The sequence below is a fragment of the Yarrowia lipolytica genome, chromosome 1E (assembly GCF_001761485.1).
Source record: "Yarrowia lipolytica chromosome 1E, complete sequence".
In the NCBI taxonomy this organism is placed as follows: Eukaryota; Fungi; Ascomycota; class Dipodascomycetes; order Dipodascales; genus Yarrowia; species Yarrowia lipolytica.
Genome location: NC_090774.1, coordinates 515,258 through 536,265, shown reverse-complemented (window position 1 = coordinate 536,265; position 21,008 = coordinate 515,258). Strand labels below are relative to the sequence as shown.

The following is a 21,008-nucleotide window of genomic DNA, read 5'->3' as shown; positions in this document are numbered from 1 at the left end:
CAGACAAAACTGTGGCCAATCAAAGGGTCCATTACTAACCGTGCTGCACCTTAACTCACTTTCGCTTGGTCGTTTTGCCACTGTGGCAAAGTAACTCCACACAGAGAATTTAGGTCCATGAGAACAAGGCCAAAGATATCAAAAAGACACAAAGAAATCCACACCAAGCAAACGTGGTTATGGGTTGAGCGATTTGCCAAAATACAAGCTACAATATGTCCTTTTGAATGTCTTCGCCTCCAGTAGATAATGCAGGTCCTGCATATTCAAAAGTCTATCCTTCTCGTCTAAGGCGGAACATTGCTTCCCTAACCCCATCCAACAAACCCATGTGACAGGTCACTCAACACTATTCTCACACCTTCTAGACAACTGAAAAACAACACATTGACAATGACTCGATTCTGCGACACCGTCAAGACACTCATCAAGGAGCCTTCCTTCTACCAGTTCACCGGCACCGTTGCTGGCTACACTCTGTTTGCTGCTGCCTTCCCCGTTGTTGCTGCCATTCACACTGCTCGAGGCGTTGCACTCCTGAAAAACAAGTCTCTTGAGAGCTGCGAGTGCGAGAACAAGCTGGCCAAGAAGTTCGACATCTCCAACATCACCCTCAATGAGTGGTACTCTCCTATCACCCTGCTGTTTCCCCTGTTCAAGCGAGTTGTTGAGCCCCTCGGACCCCTGGCTGTCATGTGGGCCCGATACACCGGTCTTGTCGGTGAGATGACCGACAAGGAGGTCAACTGCGTCTTCAACTGCTGGGCGAAAATCTCTCTCGGATACATCTACGTCACCGGTGCCATCTGCTTCACTGGTCTCTCTGTGTGGTCTTACCGACGACAGACCCAGCGACACATCAAAAAGCAGAGCATTGTTGGTGTTCCCGAGGTCACTCTCGCTCTCTTTACTGGTCTGCTCTTTGTCTAATCGATAAATAGGCATTAATTGATACATAAATATATAGTCAGTGCGACTGTGATTGCTCAAAACCGCCTGGGGTGTCAGTGTTAACGAGGGACGCTTCCAGTATAGAAACGCGTCCCATCATAAAAGATTAGACTAGGCCATCAAACGAGCTCAATTGATCCACCACAATGTATTATAAGTGGCCAAGGTGTCGTACCATAATAACATGTGTGTTGTGTTGCGTGGAAGTGGCCTTATGGTGACGTCATTAGGCCTCTCACCAAATGAGCCAATAGGCTTTTGAGCACCCGCGTCGGCTTTTGTGAGGTGGCGGTTCCCACCACCTCATCCTAAAGGCTTACCTAATCGCTGTGGTTGTGTTCGCTGGCATCACTGTCACTCCCCCCTGCGAGGTCCTCCCCCTCGTCGTCGGTAGTTCCCACCACTCCCCACTTGACATGAGTAACCTGCTCGAGTCTATCAAGGATAACATTCATGGGTGAGAAGAGTCCAAACTGCTTGACCTCTCCATCGTGAGAGTGAAGCATACCCATAACACTCAGCGAAGGGTTCTCGGACTCGACCTTGTGAAGAAGCCAGGCACCACTGTCTCCTCCAAGAGCAAACATGGGAGTTGAGTCTGTGGTGACCACGAATTCGCTGCTCTGAATTCGTCCCTCAGCCCAGTAGACAATTTTGGGGCCGTTGTATACACCCCTAGTGTATCTTGATGTAGAGCCGTACTTGAAAACATTCATTCCGGGAACAAGCTTCTGGGCCACCGATCGAACCTCGAGGTTACCAAAAACAAGAGCAGGGTCATACTCGGTGAAGACGACATCGTCACCCAGAGTGTTTCGGCATGTAAGACCAGTGTCACACTTGATGATAGCCACATCGGAAATGGCTCCGTTGACAACAGCTCGTTCACCCCAAACAACAGACCCCAAAGTGTTGGGACCCTTGGTCTCGTCGATAGCATTCTGAAACTGTGTGTATGCAGCCGTGTTTGGAGCGTATTTCACCTGTTCCTTCTTCAGAGCAGCACGGTACATGTTGATGAGCACAGGGGAGGGTGCTGAGACAGGGGGATTCTGCCCGGTTTTCTCGGAGAGACAGACATGACCGCAGGTCATGGCAAAGGTAGAACGAGCGTAGGCAGCCAGAGCAGGGTCGTTGGCGCTAATTTTGGGGTAGATGAATCCGCCGAGGGTTCCTGATGCCGTACCGTCGTTAGATGCGATGGAAAGAGACATGGGTGGCGACTGAGGGTCCGTGGGGATTCTATAGGGAGGCTTGAAGTTTGCACAAGCAGCAATCTGGTTTTTGTGGCAGTAAAGATGGACACTTTGTGGCGACGAGGTACTTAATTGAGACACCATATCGTAGTGAGACTGCTCCGGCTGCGGGTATCCAAAAGAGAGTGTGAGGACGGAGAATTGGGGTGTAAGACCACGAAGAACTGGTGCAATGAAGGCACCGTCTTGGTCTGCCACCTCGCTTTGGGCAGTGCAAATCTGGTCCATGATTCGCAGAACCTGTGGCAACGCTTCAAGTTCGGAGGCCATTTCGCCAATAGCAAAATTTCGAGGCTCGCTGACGGTGCCCGAGAGTCGAGGTAAGACCCCGATACGACGGCCCAGTTCATGCAGGGTACGTAGCAGTAATTTTCTCGACTGGATATCTTCGGGACCAAGCAGGTTATCACTCAGATGGAGTACCACCTTGATGGTGGGTGCCAGCTGTTGCACAGTCACGTCAGAGGCCATTTCGGTGAAATTGATAAAGTCTCTCATGAGTCTCTGCAAGGCAGTAGACGCCATAACTGGAGTAAATACACCGTTGAATATGTGTTGCAGTAGCGCGCTGGACTCAGCGTTCAGCTGAGCCAAGCTTTCGTGGACTTCTCGCATGTGAACCTCATTCACCGCGAAGGGAAACACAGGAGAAGAGGCTCCTCCACTAGAAGGGGCTCCAGAGAAGAGGTTTGTAGGGCTTCCAGCGCCCAGGTAAGCATTTGGCGAAGACAAACTAGGCTGGCTGGCGGAAATACCGTGGTTTCTGTCGCTTGTACCGAACTGTCCTCTTTTCACCTGTTGAGGCACGTCCACTCCAACCGTATCTGCCACATCGCTGATAGTCTCCAACACGTTGACTCGTCCCGCAGCTGCTCCCTCCTTGTGATAGCTTCTGGCGCTGCCCGTGGAGCCAGCTGAAGCGGATGTAGAAGCAGTCCCCGATGTATTTCTGGTATTCCGCGAAAAAATCGAGGACATATAACTGCTGCCAGCTGTGCCCGCTGTACTGACGCTCTGGGCGTCTTCAGGTCGAGGTCTGGGTGCGCCCTCCTCGGGCTCCTTATCTTTCTTTTTGCCAAATATCTTTCTGTAGGACATGGTGGCCGTGTGATGAAGATCCAGTTGCCCTTAACGTAGAAAAGTCGACTCCGGTTTTTAATAGTTCAACTGCTCCCTCCCCAAATGGCCAAATGTCTAGAGACTGCATGAATTTACGCACGGCACTAGCTAGAGTTTAGCAATGGGAGTGCCATAGATGTAACAGTGGGACCCAAAATACAATTTTGTGACGATGGTGGCGAGTCTACTGGCTGTGTATTTTCTCCCTGCTCTCTTTTTCTAGAGTATTAGTGTCCCGGGTTCTATAAGTCACCAATGTAACCTGTTTTTCTTCACCGAATGCCTATAGGTTGTTTGGTCTTCATCTTCAAAAGACCTCTCAACTGCAGCTCAAAACATGGCCACCAAACGGCTTTGCAGGACTGAGAGCTTATCGGGTGAGACAGTCTGTCAAAGTCGAGTAGGAATGGATAGGCCAGAGGTCTGCAGTACGAGTACTTGTAGCGATTGCTAGGCCACTGTAAAAATACTGGCCCCAACCCCCTACAAGTAGGAGACGGCACAAGGGACGCATCTGGTGGTGTCTAGTGCTGCACTAATGCAAGGTCACCTTGTAGACTTATCGACTTCTCCGAACTACCTGTCCCTTGTACTTGTATCGGTACAAGTAGGCAGCAGGAAGCGAGTTGCACGTACCGACACCGTACCGGTACAGATACAAGCCCAGCTAAATAGCAGGCTAACAAAACTCAGCGCCACCACGTTTTACTATTGCGTGTCTTCCAGCACCAGTTAACAAGTGGTTAAATGCCAGTATCTCGGCGTCCCTGTATTAAGGGGTCTACTGTGGTAATTTTAGACTGCTCAGACTACGATACGGTTTCGGACTGTTGTGTACAGTATGTACTGTAGGCTACCTATCCTGATATTGGAGGCGTGGACCCAATGCTCTTGCGATACGCAGATTAGTTCCTCTTGTCATGGAGTCCGATAGTAGGAGGGTTTGGTGCGCTTGAAACACAGTAGTTGTATGTACGGTTTCCTTTGTTCTGTACAGCAGGCATTCCATCGTATACCATATATTCACAGAAGATATCGCTATCAATCAGAGAATGTAGGTGCCGTTACCTCAATCTACTGGCGCATGTGGTGCGTGTGCACAGCCCAGACAGAGCGTTCTAAAAAGCAAGGAGGAGCCACAAAGCTATAATGAGACAGCATGGGTGCTGTCAATTACTCGCAACTCTTAATGCCTTCCTCCAGGCATTTTTTGACCCTGGCAGAACTTTGGAGGCTCACCGCTGGGCTCAGGATGCACAACCTGGCCAACGTAGAAGTACTTTTTGTTCTTCTCAAAGAATCGCTGCCAGCCTCGGATGTCCTTCGCCACAGTGTCGGGGTCCAGACCACGGACATCCCAGGTCAGATCAGTCTGGAAACAGCCGGTTGAAAAGGCTCGGGCAGCATCTCGTCCAGCAAAGAAGTGGTAGGGGCCACCGGGTCCATAGGTCAAGGGGTTGGCTGAGACGTCGTAGACCTTGCCTCCAACACCAACATAAATGGGTTCTCCAGCCCTAGTTCCATCGTAAACACTCAGTTGATCATCTGTAAGATTCAGGTAAGGTGCGCCCAAAATGTTGTGTTTGAAGGAATGTCGAAGATACGCAGGGTTCGTCAGCTGAGTCTCGTAGCCCCAGGCCCAGGTTCCAGTAATGTAGTAGCTCAGAGTGGCACCCAGAAAGAGCAGAAAGCCCAGTGATCTGATGATGTCAAACAGAGAGAATCCATTGTCTGTGGTATTCGAAGAAGCAGTCTTCTTGGTGGGGATGGTTGTGGAATAAGACACGTTGGTTTCGACTCGGGTGATGACCTCCTCATCGCCGAGTTCCTCGATACGGTCGCTCTTCACAGGTGCTCTTCGTCGACTCATGTTGATGATATTACTTTGAACTGTAAACACGTCCGGCATGTTTACGTGTGCCAGAAGTTGCAGCATGCAGCTCATCCCAACCGTTTCTATCTGTACTTACCTGTCGACTACAAGAAGGAGTAGGGGTAGTATGTACGATCGTACAGTGTAGACGGATAACGGTGTGATAGGACGATCCGAAGACGATCCGGAATATTCCGACTCGTTGCTTAGATCCCCTCCACTTGCTGGTATGTTTCCAGTCATGTGACTTAGACCAGCACTTGTAAGGTAGGAGGATATTCTGTGGCTTGCATTCACTTTATAGGGCCCTCCGTAGGAGTACCATAGTTGCCCCCTTTTCGCTTTCGATGTGCCTCGGTCGCACCCTACTTGTAGGGTATTTCGGTATACAGTGGCCCAACTCCTATTCCCTTGTACTTGCGCGGTTAAGGAGGCCGTGAGATTAAACACAGGGGAAATGAAAGGTTCTGTCTTATTTTTACTGTAGTGATATCTTGCTTGCATCACCAGCTTTCCAGCGACTTCACAGCCATCACTATAAAGAATACTTACTTAGGCAATAGTGTTCGGTAGTTGAGTTGAAAAGTGCCCGCTGATTGACCTGACAGACATAATTTCACCTATATTATTGCCCTGTCACGAGCAAGAGCACAATCGCCTACAGTACTTGTAGTATTGTAGGCAATGTTCTCGACCTGGAGACAAAGTATACAGCGTCTACCCAGAAGGGGGTCCTACAAATATATCCATACAAGCAACAACGCAGCCGCCACTTTTGTCTTCTCGTCTTACTGGTCCAGAGTAAAATGGGACTGAAGAGGGAGCTTCAGGCTTGTTTCACAGGAGATGGCTAATTTGCGGGGTGTGATACAAATTAGATATTAGACCCCGATGAGGCAAAACCACTGCGAGGTGGCAGGAGTGGAGTACGAGATTACTGTAACCGCATCGCGTGATACACCAAGCCTCGGAGTGAGGCAGGACCAGCCTCAGTCTGTGCTTTCTACGTGTGATCGTTCAATAATTGAGAAGGATCTACAGTGCGGATGTCTGTTGAGTAGGTTTGTGTGTGAAGATGCCTGTTGGTCAATGGCGCGTAACTACTGGGGGCTTGTACCGGTACGAGTACAGTCCACAGTACAGTACATACAAGTGCATAGTTGTAGTATCGCCTGACTTGTATAATATAAAATAATACGACTTACGACTTGGTAGAGCTCGTGCAAAAGAGGACAGTCCGACCCACCACCTACCAGGGCAGAGTGCTTGTTCTATTTCGGTTTCTACCGCCCGTATGTCTCACTTGCTAATTCTGTCTCTGCCGTGACAGAGGGCGATAAAGTGGAAAAAGAAAGCCCCCAATTGCCTGTCCCCATTGTGCCGTGGAGCCCAGCTCTAATGCTTAACCAGCCGCATTTCAAAAAGCCAAACGGGGGTTCCAGCATCATGCAGATAGAGGACAATCTCTGGAGATTTTACCCATTATTATTCACTCAATAATATTCGCCGTGAGAACGTGAATTAATCAAAATCAGTTGTCCTGTCGCCGACGATTAAAAAGCGCCCAGATCCAATCTTTCCTCTTATTTTTGGTCTAAGAGAAGTTATCAAGGCCTAACCCAAGCAGATAAGGTCCCAATCAAAATGTCCAAGGTTCGTGGCTGGTTCTAACCTGGGGATGCAAGCGCAAATTGCTACACTGTGACGGCCCAGGTTTTTGCAGATGCTAGGCCTGCTGCTGCGAGAAAAACGAGTGATTAACTACTCCCAAGTATACATCCGTTGCATAGGAGTCCCAACTGTGGCCGAACCAAACTTACCTGCCACACAAGAAAGACCACACCGATGCAAGCTCCACATTGAAGCTCCACACAAGGACCTCTAGACATTGCAGCGTATCCACTAAGTGAGCAACTTGCAAACAAGGGACGCTGGAGTGAAAATTTTTAACAATCACCTAAAGCAGCTTTTATGAGCTACCGTCCCCAGCTGCGTTAGCTGAAACACATGTGTTCTGTCCCACTTGGCCTGTTGCTACTCTCTCTCCCTCAGTCGGGATGTCCAGCCACCCCAACTCTAACCGATAATTTCCTTGCATGCCTCATGTAGCCTAACACAAAGCCAGGGGTTTCCTCAAACCCAATCCTCTGTAGCTACACTAATGACTTGTTCCAATGAGGACGGGAGCCAGCCCTGTGGTTTCTTTTGCATCCTCCTATGCTGGATTCCCTGATCTATTCGTGCAACGCTTATTGACGTTACAATTTGAAGTGCATCCTCTTATACTAACGATACCCCCTGGTTCTCTTGCTCTCTCTTCTGTACCAACTGAGGATAGGACTCGCTGGCGAGTTGGAGGAGTTTTTCGACACAGATACACCGGTAATTACACCAGCATCGCCACATACGACGACAAGATAATTTCAGCCCAATAGCATCATAATTCGACATTAATTTCAGCTAACAACCATACAACATCCCCCAACTCTTACTCCGCCATGCAACCGTCTACGCCTAAGCGGTCCAAGGGCGACTGGTCAACCACACAGCAACGGAGGTCCTACTCGACTCCATCTGCTTTGATATTTGGCAGCCCTGAAGACACTCCCGCTTCGTCTTCCTCCTTTGCATCGTCCAGTTCTACCGGGACAACTCCCAACACAAGTCCTCAGAGACCTTCCCAGCTGCCCAAAAGCCCGTCTTCTCCTACCCCGAGCCGCCGGGGACTTCGAGGGAAACTTGCAAGTCTCACTCTGGGTGCTGCCGAGCGAGTGAGGTCCATTTCTGGCCGTATTGATGACCGAGAACCACCAGTCTATGCACCTCCAGCGCAGCCTCTGGCCAACCCTCAGGAAAGTCTCATGGGATGGATGGTCGAGCGAAACAACGGTGGAACTCGACCTCAGCAGCGCCATCCTCCGCCTAGACTTGATACGAGCAATTACGGCGTTTCTGCCATATCTAACAATGGGCTTTTGACTCCCGAGCAGACTCCCGAAAGTTCACCTATTCAGCCTATTCACCGTGCCAAAGGACGGACTACGAGTTACTATCAGACTCAACCCTTCAAGTACACCTCGTCGCTCAGAGAGGATCCGTTTATTGATCGGAACCGAAACCGAATCAAGGAAGTTCAAGAGCTCGATTTTGAGGAATTCAATAACAGTGAGGATGACTTTTGCCTGTCTGAAACCGATGTTCATTCGGAGTTCTCTTCCTCCGCAGATTCTACCTCTTCTCAGTGCCACAAGGCTCTGCGCATCCCCGAGATTCTGTACAATATTTTGAGCCATGTTGAAGCAGACGTTCAGGTGCCCCATGAGCCTCCGCCACAGAGAAGACGTCCCCTATCTCTCAGACACGCATTTCTAATTTACGGAGACAGGGAGAAGGCCCACCAGGCCTGGGAACGGGCATTGAAGGAGGAACAGACCCCCACCCAGCAGATGTTCAAGGGTGACGGTGCGCTACACGGGTGCCTGTTGGTGAATAAATTCTGGTTCGAGGTCTCTCGGAAGCTTCTCTACAACAAGTTGCACTTTTGCGACTCTCAGAAGTGGCGTCAGTTTGTTCATATGAGCAGTGATACAGGGTCCCCCGAAGACTTGATCACTTGGTCTCGTTCTAGTCACCATCGGTCTCTTTCTCGTTCTACCGGCCAGCCCAATCTGCATCAGCTTGCTAACGGTGAGGCTGAAATGAACGACTACTTTGACACCCCCACCAAGCTATTTGTTTTGCATAAGATCTCAAACGCTCAGCAGAGTGAAATTGATCTGCTTCAGCACAAGATTGGTGGAGCTCTCGAGTGGCTGGAGTTCTACACCTGTGCTGCCATTGTACCCCCCCTTGGTCTCCTGGCTGGTGGTTCTCTTCAGAAGATCGTGCTTCCTGGCTGTACCAAAGTTGATGATGCATTCCTGAAATTGGTTGCTGAGAACTGTCCTCGTCTGCAGATTGCTGATCTCCGTGCCTGTGAGAAGGTCTCAAACGAAGGTCTTGTGGCTCTCGCTGGCAAATGTCCTCAGTTGAAGCTGCTCAACGTTGGTCGAACCCAAATGGGTCATCTCATCTCATACCGAGGTATCTCTGCAATTGCTCGAAAGACTCAGGTTAATACTTTGGGTGCGGCAGGATGCTTTGTGTGCGACAAGTCAATGTGGGAGCTCGCATGGTACAGAGGCCATTCTCTAGACCGACTCTCTCTTAACGGATGCACCCTCCTTACCAATGACTCTATCCCTCGTATCCTTCCCTACACCTCCAACCTGGCTGTCCTTGAACTTCGAGGATGTACACAGATCACAGACTTCAAGTCCATAATCAAGTTCAAGCGATACCAGGAGCGCCACAAGCGTGAGCCTCTGATTGAGGGCTGTGAGATCTTTGAATCTCGAATGCGGGAAGCTGAGTTCCAGCTCGAGATGGACATTAGTCGAGAAATTCTTCGAGACTGTGTCCAGTGGATTTACGCGCCTGATCATGATCAGGAGAGCGTTCGGGTCAAGCGCAAGAAAGTTGTCCCTAATTTTGCCTCTACTAGCCGGTTGTCATTCATTCCTCACGGTAGTGACGCTGCACGGAAGCTCGCCGCAACGTCCACTCGTGTAGAGTCTTCTTCTAGACACCATTCGTCTAGACCGTCGCATTAATACTAGCATAATAAATGGTATCATTGTGTATCTCCAGTTGTAGTTGTGTAGCATTTTGTCCTGAACTCTCACCTTACTTCACTTGCCTGTCAGCCGTTGATATGTGGAACCAATTACTTCGTATCACCATCGTACTTACAGTAGTTGCAATTACTTGATTATACTCACATCACTGAATCTCGAACCGAATGTCTTACCATCAGCCCCTATCTCACACGTGCCCAAACCCTATACGGATGTACCTACTGTACTGCTGTGGAGTGTGACGCACACTGCTCTTCCTCTCCATGAGTGTGGAGAGGCGAATTTTACCTATTCGTTCTAGGAGGCGAGGCCAGAGAGCCGCCTCCAGGTCCATATTCAGTCTGCCGCTCCTTTTATCCACGCCCAGCGCAGCAAACGAAGAAGAAGATATTCGACTGTCGGGGGACCATGCCGGGAATTGGACTGAATACATCAACCGCAAGATCCGGAGCTCAGACAAGTCGAAGTCCTTCCCGAAACCAGAAGAGAAACAGTTTGTGAGCGTAGGAATCCAGCATGATGGACCCCAGCTTCCCCCTTCGCGACGATCGGCTCGAGTGGGGTATGGTAAGACAGACAGCCCACTGTCACATGTGGCAGATCTGTTTGAAGGACATGGTTTCTACTCGTTTGATTTTCATTCTCAAGAATCAGGTATTGGACAAGTGACGACCCCGCTGAAACCTACATACACACATGCTGAAACACAGACTCCTATTGATAACCTGCCACAAACCCAGGTTCCCCAGTGGACGTATTCGAAAAGACGGGTGAGGTTCGTGAACCGAAGTCGGAGAAAGTACATGAAGGAAAAACGAAAGGTGAACAGGGTGCACAAGAACACGGAAAACGAAGAAAAAGAAAAAGAAAAAGAAAAGGAGACGTGGATCTGTCCCTTCTGTGACTACGAGGATATCTTCAAGGAGCCCCCATATGCATTGATCTCGCGGTATGAGATGAAGGAGAAGGAGGACTGGCGACGATCCACTTTGCAGAAGTCGAACCGTGGGAACAGCGCTGAAACCCACCTGTTCCAGAGATCATACCGGGTCTTTCCAGACAGTTACTATGAGTGGGAGAGCCGACCTCCCGACGGAGAAGGACATCATGCAGCAGATCATTCACAAGATGGTGCCTCTGGGTATAGTCACGACTGCTACGACTACGGTGGTTAGACCACGGTACACTATTTATTTACCTATTTATTAATCTATCGACTCTTCCCATTCTAAGTCACTTCAACTGGTTACATCACTGTGTTCGAGTTCAGTTATGAGCTGTCAATCAACCAGCAAAAGTACCGTACGAGTACTATAAGATACTCGTACTTGTACTACTTGTGGTAGTCTACAAATATCGTACCGTAGTTAATTGCTTTCGGTTACGTATACCGGTACAATACACTTGTAGTGTAGGTTCAGGCCTATAAATATCCCGTATTATTAGAGCCTTCGGCGCGTGAGTTTTCTGACAGCTCCATGGTGTGCACGTGGTGATAAATATTATGTTGTTATGCATCCAAAATATATCCCGTTTGATCAGACCAGACCGTTCATCAACAGCAAGTACAGTGGTTCTGAAGTGGACCAATTTCCAGTGCTCCTTGTCTATGATAACATGTAACCACGCGGGACTGCAGGTCACATGACCCCAACCCAGGTAAGAGTCGAAAAGTGGTGGAAGCGCAAGTGTCATGTTGTGAGAGATGCCTACGTAAGAAGTATAGAGTGACCAAAAACTCCCTCTGCAATATAGACACATAATCACTACCAAATATACGTGGCGAATTGACCTTCATCTTGCGGGCTATCACCCCTCGCTTCCTGCACGATAAACTAGGTTGACGCATATACACTTGTGAGTACGACAGCCAAAGCTACTCCAACACACTACCGAGAATCTTTCGATATCTACGGATTACACGCCCGAGAAAATGTCCGACGATATATCGTCTTTGCTACAGCAACTACGGTTGGATGAAATTCCCTTATCTGCCGAAAAACTCACTTCCAGCCTAGCCTTGGGCGGAGCCAGCCAGGCTGTCTTTTGCAGCTCATATGGGTTTGAGCTGATCATGGAGAAGCTATTTGTGGCCGAAAGCGGTCTCAAAGAGTATCTTCAGATTCTATGCTCGGCTCTGCGGTCAAATGATGCCAATTGCACCTATTTCAGACAAGGCACGGGGATTGACATGTTAAAGCAGTGCCTTGACACTCACAGTTCAACAGAGGGATTCATTGATACTTTGCTCGAGTGTCTGATTGAGGAGGACGGGAGAATTGACAACACTATCAGTGCTGAGATTCTGACGCTGTATCTCTTGGAAACAGAGCCACCGCAGCTGCCGCCATTGGTTAACGCTGTGCACAACAGTCTAGCGAAGTACCCTTACTCTGTGGCGCTATTCAACCATGTTGGACTTGCCAGACACGTTCATGATCTATCTGTCAAGGCGCTTGACAAAGATCTCTCCGGACCAGAGAAGCTGCTTGTGCCACTGGCTAAACACTTTGACCAATATGGTGTGGATCCAACGGTGGTGGCGAGACTGTTAAAAAAAGCTGACAAGCCGGAGCATGCCGACAAGCTGTCTCAATGGACATCTGAGTTAGCGGTTGAGCCCTCGCATTTCTACTTTGGACCGGAGTCTTACTTCGAGTTCAGAAAGCTACACAAACGGTTTCCTCCCGCTTCTGGAGAGTATTCTATTAGTGTGTGGGTGAAAATAGACAGAAACACGTCGTCTACCATCATCGACATTTACGACTTTCAACAAAGTCTCATCAAAGCCAGCGTCAAGTCAGACGACAAGCACAGCTCCCTGCATATCCAATGGGGCAATTACACTCACAGTGTCAAAGGAGACATTCCGCTTGGTCGATGGACACTGGTGACTCTTGTTTACGAGAAGAGTAAGATTTACTGCTATCTCGACAGTGTCATACAGGACACAGTGTCTGTGGTAGCCCGATCTATCCAGAAGAACACGGTCAGTGTAAGACTTGGAGGTGATCGTCAGGACCAGTCCAATGGAAGCATCCGCATTGGCTCTCTCCTCATCACAGACACGGCAATCACTGATCAGACAGTCTCATTCCTTCATTACTTGGGGCCCGGTTATTATGGTTCCTATCAGGACAACCTGAGCAAGTTTCTGACATACGAAGGTGCATCTTTGTTAGAACTTGAAAGAAATGAAACTGACTCTTCCGGCTCGGTCACGTCCCACAGCTTGCCTGGCCCTCCAGCATTGTCTATTCCTCAGCATGCCATTGTTCTAACCTGTAATCCTCATTACTCCACAGATCTGAACTGCTCCTTGAAGACACTAGTTGTCAACACCGTTGATGACAAGCAATCTGATGAAACCAAATCAAAGGAGTACATGGGTATCATGGAAGGTGGGGCCTATGTTGTGTCAACATCGCCTGTGGACAAGGCCATCTACCCATACGGTGGATTGCATGTCTTGCTGCAACTGGTGGAAAACGCTTCTACTCCCGAACAGCTGAGGACGGCGCTCCGCATCTTCTGCTCTACCTTGCAATCATCTTGGAAGATGTCTGATGAAGCTGAGCACAAGGAGGGATACAGCATTCTTGCGATGATTCTGAAGACGAAGGAGGAGATCATTGGTGTCCGTCACCTAAGCATTCTTCTTGATTTTGTTGGGTTTGTCTCTGAGTCTACTGATGACTCCATCATCATAAACCCTATGGCGTACTTGGCTTTGATCCTCGAATTCGACATCTGGAAGGGCAGCTCTACGCAGACCCTCAAGCTTTTATTACATCAGTTTGTGGTATTCTGTACCAGCCGTGAGCATGACTTTAACGTCACTAGACTGGTGAAAATGCGTGAGTATTGTTGCAAACTTGTTAAAAACGACTTTTACTAACACAGGTGTGATGAAAACATTCCTGCAGGCTGTGAAGGCCGAAGTGTTTCCCAACGATATCTATCCTGATCTCTGCAAAACCCTGACGGCTATCATTTGTGCCAATTACTCCAGTGAAGTAATGCGGTCAATTACCTTGTTCATCACCTTCGCCCTGAGCGATTCCATCTCAGTGAAGCAAGCACTCCCTTACAACCGTCTGGGCCAGCCACTGTCTGGTCACATGGCCATAACTAACAGTAGAAGAGAACAGGGAATGTTGGTCCTGGAAGCGTTCGTTCGAGCCGCTTGTCAGGTTGATGTGACGCAATTCGCTCGAAAGCTTTCTAGGACTGTCACCATCAAGTGGTTCCTTTCTCTTCTCGATGACCAGAACCCCGAGGTTGTTGTTAACGGCCTCCATCTCTTGTCTCTGGTACTCTCCAGTAGAGGCCCTGCTTTCAAGAAGAAATTCATTCGGGCTACTAGAGGAATTACACTCATGACAGCTCAGCTGGGAAGATGGTGGCAGGTGTCAGAAGTCTGGATTCTCGGTCTGTCCTTGCTGTTTGGCTTACCTTTCACCCCTGAGACCCTCAAGTGCTCCCTTCCTGAGTACTTTCACCAGCTTTACCATGCTAGCGCCATCATCAATGTCCCTGAAGCTATTCTGGTTCTTAATGAGATGATGGTGTTTGCTTGTGAGGCATATCGCCAGTTGGAGCCTGGTTCGGAAGATTCAAAGAATGTGGAGGAATACATTTTCGATATTATGAGCAGCTATGACGAACTTCGGCATACCAATGGTGACTTCTGCAAGCTCACCACTTTCCGAGTGTATCTCGAGGGAAGTTGTCGAATGACTTACGCTTTGTTTAAGGACGATGATAAGTTTGGTGACAAGTCCGGCCGCCTGCACGATCTGATGAAGACCCATTTACGAAACATACTCTTGGATCTTGTATGGAGCAGACGTGATTTCGGGGAGTTTTGGGACTCTGTTGGACCTGAAGGTAACCACGTAATCAACACTCTTTGTGGTGAAGACATTCTAGCAGCTATTGTTAACTGCGAGTCTAGTATTCTCTTCGAACCTCGGTGTTTTACCAACGCAGGACAATTCTTGTCCCAGTACAGCAAGTACCATATTGAGACTGGCGCTGCTACGGAGAAGATGGAGCTACTATTCACCTCCATTGGATCTATTCTTGCACGATTGTCTAATGTGCATGGATTTTCTAAGCTTTCCAAGGCCCTCTACCAGACTAAATCTAGTCTTGTGCGAATCTACGTTGCACTGACTTTCCGATGTCTCGTTACAGCATCCACTGCTCGAGCTGGCAATAGTATTCTTCGCCAAATCATCAAATACCAGAATTTCCTGCTTGCGGACTTGCGAGACACCCGCGTTCTGGGAGACCTGATCACTCAGGTGTATCGGTTGCTAACCATTCCCAACATTGATCAACGCTATTTGTTTGATTTCTTGAGAGCTGTATTCGTTGTGAAGACTGATGATGTCCCGGCTGCCTGTCACCAGTTTAGTCGTAACCATGGTGGTGAGATCTGCAGCTTTCTGTCCGAGCTGGCCGTGATGACCAACGACGAGGCTATCGGATGGGTTGCTGAGGTTCGACCTGATTTCGACTCTTTCATCCTTCCGACAGTCTATGAACGAGGCAAGGAGCTTCTGGCTTCCGAGGAATCTGCTTCAGAGCTCAAGCTGGATACGCTAGGTACTCATCATGCCATGGAGTCTATGGTGTACCAGACTTATCGAAACAACATTGTCAACTGGCAACTGTCTATTCTGGACTCGGAAAAGGTCAAGTTCCATAGGAACATTCAGGACAAACATGAGCACTACCAAATGTTGCTTGACCAGCACGCTCGTGTTGATGCTGAGGCTGGTAGACTCAATGGATCGTCCAATGTGTCTTCATGGCGTCTGGACTTGTCGGAAGGCCGTATCCGAATGCACAAAAAGGTGGTCCCTGATGAGTCTGAGTGGATTCAAGGCTACATGGACAGGCATCTAATCGATGGTGGGGACGCTGAGCTTGACGAGGTCGAAGGAGATGAATCCAAGGATGTTGCTGGTAGCAATTCCATTGTTCCTACCGGCTCTGCTGGTACTGCTATTGGTGACGAATCGACTAGTCTCAATTCGTCCCTAGATGAGGAGTCGTTTGAGGTTATTGATGACTTCAATCACATTGATGATTCGCCTGTCGAGGACAAGAACAGAAAGGTCATCCGAATGTTGGAGCCCGGTGACACCATTGTGGACTTCTGGAACGTCGGACGTATTGTTGGAGTTGAGGCTACTGAGGGACTTCTTATTCTTGGTGCCTTCAACTTGTACGTTGTCGACAAGTACTTTCATCGATCCGATGGTGAGGTTGTCAACGCTTCCGAAGCTCCCATCGCAGAGAGAGACCCCTTCTTGCGAATTATTTCGGGTGAGAAGAGTGGAGTGGCCGAACCCGCTACATCTAATTCTGGTGGAGCTGCTTCTTTGGCGCTCAAGTTCCCCTTGGAATCCATTCTGCAAGTCACCAAGAGGCGATTCCTTCTCCGTGATGTAGCTATTGAGATCTTTTTCACTAACGGATGCAGTTTGTTGCTGACTGCTGCTACTCCTCGTGTGAGAGACGCTATCTCCAACAAGCTTCTGAACAACCGGTCTACCAGAGCTATGGGAGATGCAATGCGTACCAAGCTCAAGAACGATGACATCCTGTATGCCATTTCACATGCATGTGATCTCGATTCGTCCTCCAAATCTTTCTCTCAGAAGCTAGGCTTCTCTAAATCTTCTTCTGCAGTCCACATCCCCACCAAGAAGTGGATGGCTGGTGAGCTCTCCAACTTTTCGTACTTGATGATTCTCAACACTCTGGCTGGAAGAACATTCAACGATATCACCCAGTACCCGATATTCCCTTGGGTATTGGCTGACTATGACAGTGAGGAGTTAAACTTCAGCAAGCCGGAGACCTTCCGAGATCTAAGCAAGCCCATGGGTGCTCAGTCTTCCCATCGTGCCAATGAATTCAAGAACAGATATGAAGCGCTGTTGGAGCTAGACGACACTCGAAGTCCCCCCTTCCACTATGGAACTCATTACTCGTCGGCCATGATTGTGACCTCCTACCTTATTCGATTGCAGCCGTTCGTGCATTCATACCTGCTGCTTCAGGGTGGCCGTTTCGACCATGCTGATCGACTTTTCTACTCCATCAAGAAGGCTTGGCTGTCTGCTTCTCGTGATAACACCACCGATGTGCGTGAACTCATTCCTGAGTTCTTCTTTCTGCCTGAGTTTCTGCTAAACTCGAACAACTTTTCGTTTGGTCAGCGTCAGAATGATGGTGATGCCAAGGTTGGTGATGTGGAACTTCCTCCTTGGGCCAAGGGCGACCCCAAACTTTTTGTACAGCGAAACCGAGAAGCACTGGAGTCTCAGTACGTCCGTGACAATTTGCATCTTTGGATCGATCTCATTTTTGGTTCTCGCCAACAGGGACCTGAGGCTATCGATTCCCTCAACGTGTTCCACCATCTCTCGTACCGAGGAGCTATCAACTTGGAGGTCATTGAGGATGAAATGGAAAGACTGGCAACCATTGGAATCATTCACAACTTTGGACAGACACCCTCTCAAATTCTGACTAAACCCCACCCCAAGTCTGGTGATGTTGGAGCGGTGGCATGGGATCTTGCTACAGAGCCCGACTTCACTGTTAACACCAACGAGCCCGAAGTCATTGAGGATCTGTTTGTTCACAATTCACAGCTTAAGGTGACTTATCGACAGCGCGCGGTTGTAACTGTGGAGGGATTCCCTCCTACTGTTCTGCGTGCTGATAGCCGTAACCATGGCCTCCAGGTGTGGAACGATAACAGGCTTGTGACTGTGTTTGAAGGTCTGCACTTGTCACCTATTGAGCTGGTTGTCGCTCTGGAGAACATGCTTGTTCTCACCGCTGACCGTGCTGGTCTGGTGAGTGTTCACAGACTGGTCATCACCAAGAATGGCAAGTCTTTGCAGTATGAGCTCTCCCATTTGGACACCCTGCGTGGCCATGAAGCCTGTATCTCGCACATTCGAGTGTCAGAATGTTTTAATTACATAATCACCCTTGATGATGTGGGCAAGGTCATCCAATGGGACTTGTCCACCTTCAAGTTCATTCGAACATTCACCACCGAGGGTGTTCGCAATGTTCAGGTCAACGAAATCAGTGGTGACATTGCTCTGCTGACAAGTGACTCCATCGTTGTGACAACCATCAACGATGATCATCTTGTTACTCGCCAGTTGAACACAACAGGCAGACCAGCAAACTATTGCGCTGCCTTCATTTCGGACCCCACGTACAAGTGGCATGGAGACTACTTCGTCGTCGTAGGCGACGATCGAGGAGAGATTATTGTGAGTATATTTCGAACACCACCCACCATTCTAACCACATTCTAACACAGACATTTAAGCTAACCCACGATGACAAGTGGAACTTGGAGAAGTTGTCCACCCGAACGACTGCCTCTCAAGGTCGCATCAACGCTTTGCTTCTTCACGCCCCCAGTATCTCTCTCTATGCTGGAGACAATTCCGGCAACATCTATCGATGGGGAGAAAAATAATTTTTATTAAATGATTTATGATTTATGAATAACAACACCATTGAGTAAAACCCCACCGTAATTTATTTCTATATTTATATATGCATGCATGTTGTTAATAATTAGTACAGCTTGATCCCCTACATAGGCATTCTGAAGTCGTCGTGACGGGCGACCCAAGCATCCAGAGCACCAAACACTCGCTCGATGGGAGCGGGGGCATTCATCCACCATAGAACGCCTTCAGGTAAGTTCGAAGGGAAGAAGATCTCCGAAATGAGGTGGAAAGCTATGACCATGATAATAATGGTGAAGGCATTCTTAAGCCCTGTGGAAATGGTTGACTGCTCAACGTGAGCAACCGTTTCCGTCTTGATATCCTTGGGTTCTTCCTTCTGTTCTTTCTCAAGCAGTTTCTCCTTGAGATCGTTGATGATGAGGTTCTGCTGCTCCAAGATTTCGTTAATGGAAGAGAAGTCGCTTGGATCTTGGTTGTTGAGCCTAGCTTCGAAGTCTAAGAAGTCCTCCCGCTCTTTGTTAGCCTTCATAGTGGTAACATTGTCGGTGACCTTGGTCAGGCTGTCAGTCAGCGATTTGATCTGGGCTTCCAGAGCCTCAACCTTTTGTTGCTGCTCGATCTTCTCTGTTGTCAAGCGTTTAATTTCCGCTTCCTGTAGCTCCCCGGATTTTCCCAATGCTTCCAACTGTACCTCAAGTCGATTCTTGTACGCTTCCAGCACGTCAGAATCTGGTGTACTTGAGATGGAGCCCGTCCTTGAATTTCTCTTGTGCTTACGACCCAGAATTTCTGTCAACTCGGTGATCATTTGTGACACTTGCTCGAGACCTTCCTGGTGAGCCTTTGTTCTGGAGACATGCTCTCGGCACTCCTTCGTCTTCGCCAGTATCGAAGCTTCCAGATCAACGTGGCGCAGTTCAGAATCCTCCATTTGAGTCTCACAGAAGGCTGCGTAGTTTCTCAACTGGTGTAGTTCATTCATATGCTTATGGTTGATCCTCATGAGTGAGTCCGTGTCACCGTCTGCCATGCTGATTGAAAAGTCACCATCATCATCACCATCGTCATCATCTTTTCGCATGCGTTCAAAGAAAGCTTCGTCATTGGACTTCGCCCAGCTCCGTCGGTTTGGGCGTAGAGGTGTACTTCTGTTGAAGCTTCTGTCACTCATGGAAAAGCCATCACGAGAAGACTCATTGCCCAGGGTCTGTGTGGAGTTCAATGTGGTGGGTCTGCTGGAAGCAGTGGATCCACGGCGAGAAGCTCGTTGTGGCGATGTGAGTGATCCTCTTTGTGTCATTGGCGAGATGGTGGAAGGCTTGTAGTTGGTCGTAGCACTCGTGGATCTTCCTTCGTTGGTTGGGACATACTTCACATGGGATGATGCACTCGTGGTTTGAAATGGGGCATATTGCGTTGTTCTCGTGGGGCTCGGGTGATCCAATTCAGGCAGGATATCGGGAAGCTCACCAAGAATATCAGGAAAACCATGTTGTTCTCGGTCCATACCAAACCCCTCTGTGTGAAGCGAACTGGCTTTGGGACTTACTGGAGGGCTTGCCCCAACATCCACCTCTGGGCCGGGTGTCTGTATTTCAGACACCCTTTGAGCGTCTCCATAATAGTCTGAGTAATCCTCATTTTGTGACATCCACCCTGAGACTGACTGCTCCCCTTCCATCTCCACAGACTTGTCAAAGGCTTCAAACAACCTGACCATCTTTTCCAGTGTGACTCGCTTCCTGGGGTTTTCGTCCGCGAAATCTGCAATGACCTTCCTTCCGCGTCGCGAAATGAATTTGCCCGGGACCATTCCGAAGCTAGCCTCAATGGCGTCCACCGCAGCTAACATCTGGGTCGCCGCAATCGTTCCCTTGTTCAGTGGGTCCAGCTTGGCCCATGCAGCCTGTAGAAGTGCCAGACTCTGTTCATCGGGCGGCATTTCCCGTGGCACGGTCTTTGGATGCATGCTGTATGTCGCTTGGTGTTTTCCTGTGGTGATAAGACTGAGTGGACTGGTGTTGATCTTGTACGAGTACAAGCACTGTACTTAGAGATAGCTCTCACGAAATGTATGTGTATGCATGTCGCGAGGACGCGTTTGGGTTCATGCACATCGAGGCCTCATTTTTCCGAGTGTGTGCGCCAATACCAAATAACTAAAAGAGAGATACCACAAGTACATACTGTACTGTGCTGGCACTTGTATCGTTCTGTAACAGGATGCAGAAAGTCTGTCACAGGATGTATGGAAAATGAAAAAAAATCTGCTTATTTCTTCACACGGAAAACTGGCATGCTCAATACGCAACCTTGCCGCTCAAACAACCAGCTGGGTTTCTGGAAGTGCGCGCCAATTTGGGGACTGGGCGATTGTCGGATGGATATGACGTACCGGATTAAGTCAAAAACGTGGAGAATGGTCTGAAAAATTTGCTGCCTCGAAATCAGACAAATGTACGTAGTCCAGAGTTTTACAACTCATGACGAATGTAAGGCGTGAGGTCCGCTGTATACATGCCGCCCGCACATTTAAGGGTTTGATTTTGGTGGCCAAGAATGACTAATCCAAAACACCGCCTCAAGTGTCAGCGGAGCTCAACAGGAG

The 21,008-nt window shown here is 48.8% G+C and overlaps 8 protein-coding genes across 8 annotated transcripts; 4 read left to right on the top strand and 4 right to left on the bottom strand.

Moving 5' to 3' along the window:
- Nucleotides 1-339: 339 nt before the first annotated feature.
- YALI1_E05353g (uncharacterized protein) lies at nucleotides 340-957 on the bottom strand (the record flags this gene model as incomplete). Its single annotated transcript, XM_068282901.1, has 1 exon — nucleotides 340-957. One exon carries the CDS (start codon nucleotides 955-957, stop codon nucleotides 340-342), a length of 618 nt encoding a protein of 205 aa, XP_068139002.1.
- Nucleotides 958-1,271: 314 nt separating this feature from the next.
- On the bottom strand, nucleotides 1,272-3,305 carry YALI1_E05329g (uncharacterized protein; the record flags this gene model as incomplete). Its single annotated transcript, XM_503539.3, has 1 exon — nucleotides 1,272-3,305. The coding sequence occupies one exon, from the start codon at nucleotides 3,303-3,305 to the stop codon at nucleotides 1,272-1,274; it is 2,034 nt and encodes a 677-aa protein (XP_503539.3).
- A 906-nt stretch (nucleotides 3,306-4,211) lies between these two features.
- On the top strand, nucleotides 4,212-4,476 carry YALI1_E05319g (uncharacterized protein; the record flags this gene model as incomplete). Its single annotated transcript, XM_068282900.1, has 2 exons — nucleotides 4,212-4,234; nucleotides 4,290-4,476. The coding sequence occupies 2 exons, from the start codon at nucleotides 4,212-4,214 to the stop codon at nucleotides 4,474-4,476; spliced, it is 210 nt and encodes a 69-aa protein (XP_068139001.1).
- Nucleotides 4,477-4,512: 36 nt separating this feature from the next.
- On the bottom strand, nucleotides 4,513-5,271 carry YALI1_E05309g (uncharacterized protein; the record flags this gene model as incomplete). The annotated part of the gene is made up of 1 exon (XM_503538.3): nucleotides 4,513-5,271. The coding sequence occupies one exon, from the start codon at nucleotides 5,269-5,271 to the stop codon at nucleotides 4,513-4,515; it is 759 nt and encodes a 252-aa protein (XP_503538.2).
- Nucleotides 5,272-7,697: 2,426 nt separating this feature from the next.
- Nucleotides 7,698-9,851, top strand: YALI1_E05285g (uncharacterized protein; the record flags this gene model as incomplete). The annotated part of the gene is made up of 1 exon (XM_503537.3): nucleotides 7,698-9,851. One exon carries the CDS (start codon nucleotides 7,698-7,700, stop codon nucleotides 9,849-9,851), a length of 2,154 nt encoding a protein of 717 aa, XP_503537.3.
- A 287-nt stretch (nucleotides 9,852-10,138) lies between these two features.
- Nucleotides 10,139-11,050, top strand: YALI1_E05261g (uncharacterized protein; the record flags this gene model as incomplete). The annotated part of the gene is made up of 1 exon (XM_503536.3): nucleotides 10,139-11,050. The coding sequence occupies one exon, from the start codon at nucleotides 10,139-10,141 to the stop codon at nucleotides 11,048-11,050; it is 912 nt and encodes a 303-aa protein (XP_503536.1).
- Nucleotides 11,051-11,808: 758 nt separating this feature from the next.
- Nucleotides 11,809-18,402, top strand: YALI1_E05180g (uncharacterized protein; the record flags this gene model as incomplete). The annotated part of the gene is made up of 3 exons (XM_503535.3): nucleotides 11,809-13,732; nucleotides 13,779-18,190; nucleotides 18,241-18,402. The coding sequence occupies 3 exons, from the start codon at nucleotides 11,809-11,811 to the stop codon at nucleotides 18,400-18,402; spliced, it is 6,498 nt and encodes a 2,165-aa protein (XP_503535.3).
- A 119-nt stretch (nucleotides 18,403-18,521) lies between these two features.
- On the bottom strand, nucleotides 18,522-20,369 carry YALI1_E05158g (uncharacterized protein; the record flags this gene model as incomplete). The annotated part of the gene is made up of 1 exon (XM_503534.3): nucleotides 18,522-20,369. One exon carries the CDS (start codon nucleotides 20,367-20,369, stop codon nucleotides 18,522-18,524), a length of 1,848 nt encoding a protein of 615 aa, XP_503534.3.
- Nucleotides 20,370-21,008: the final 639 nt, after the last annotated feature.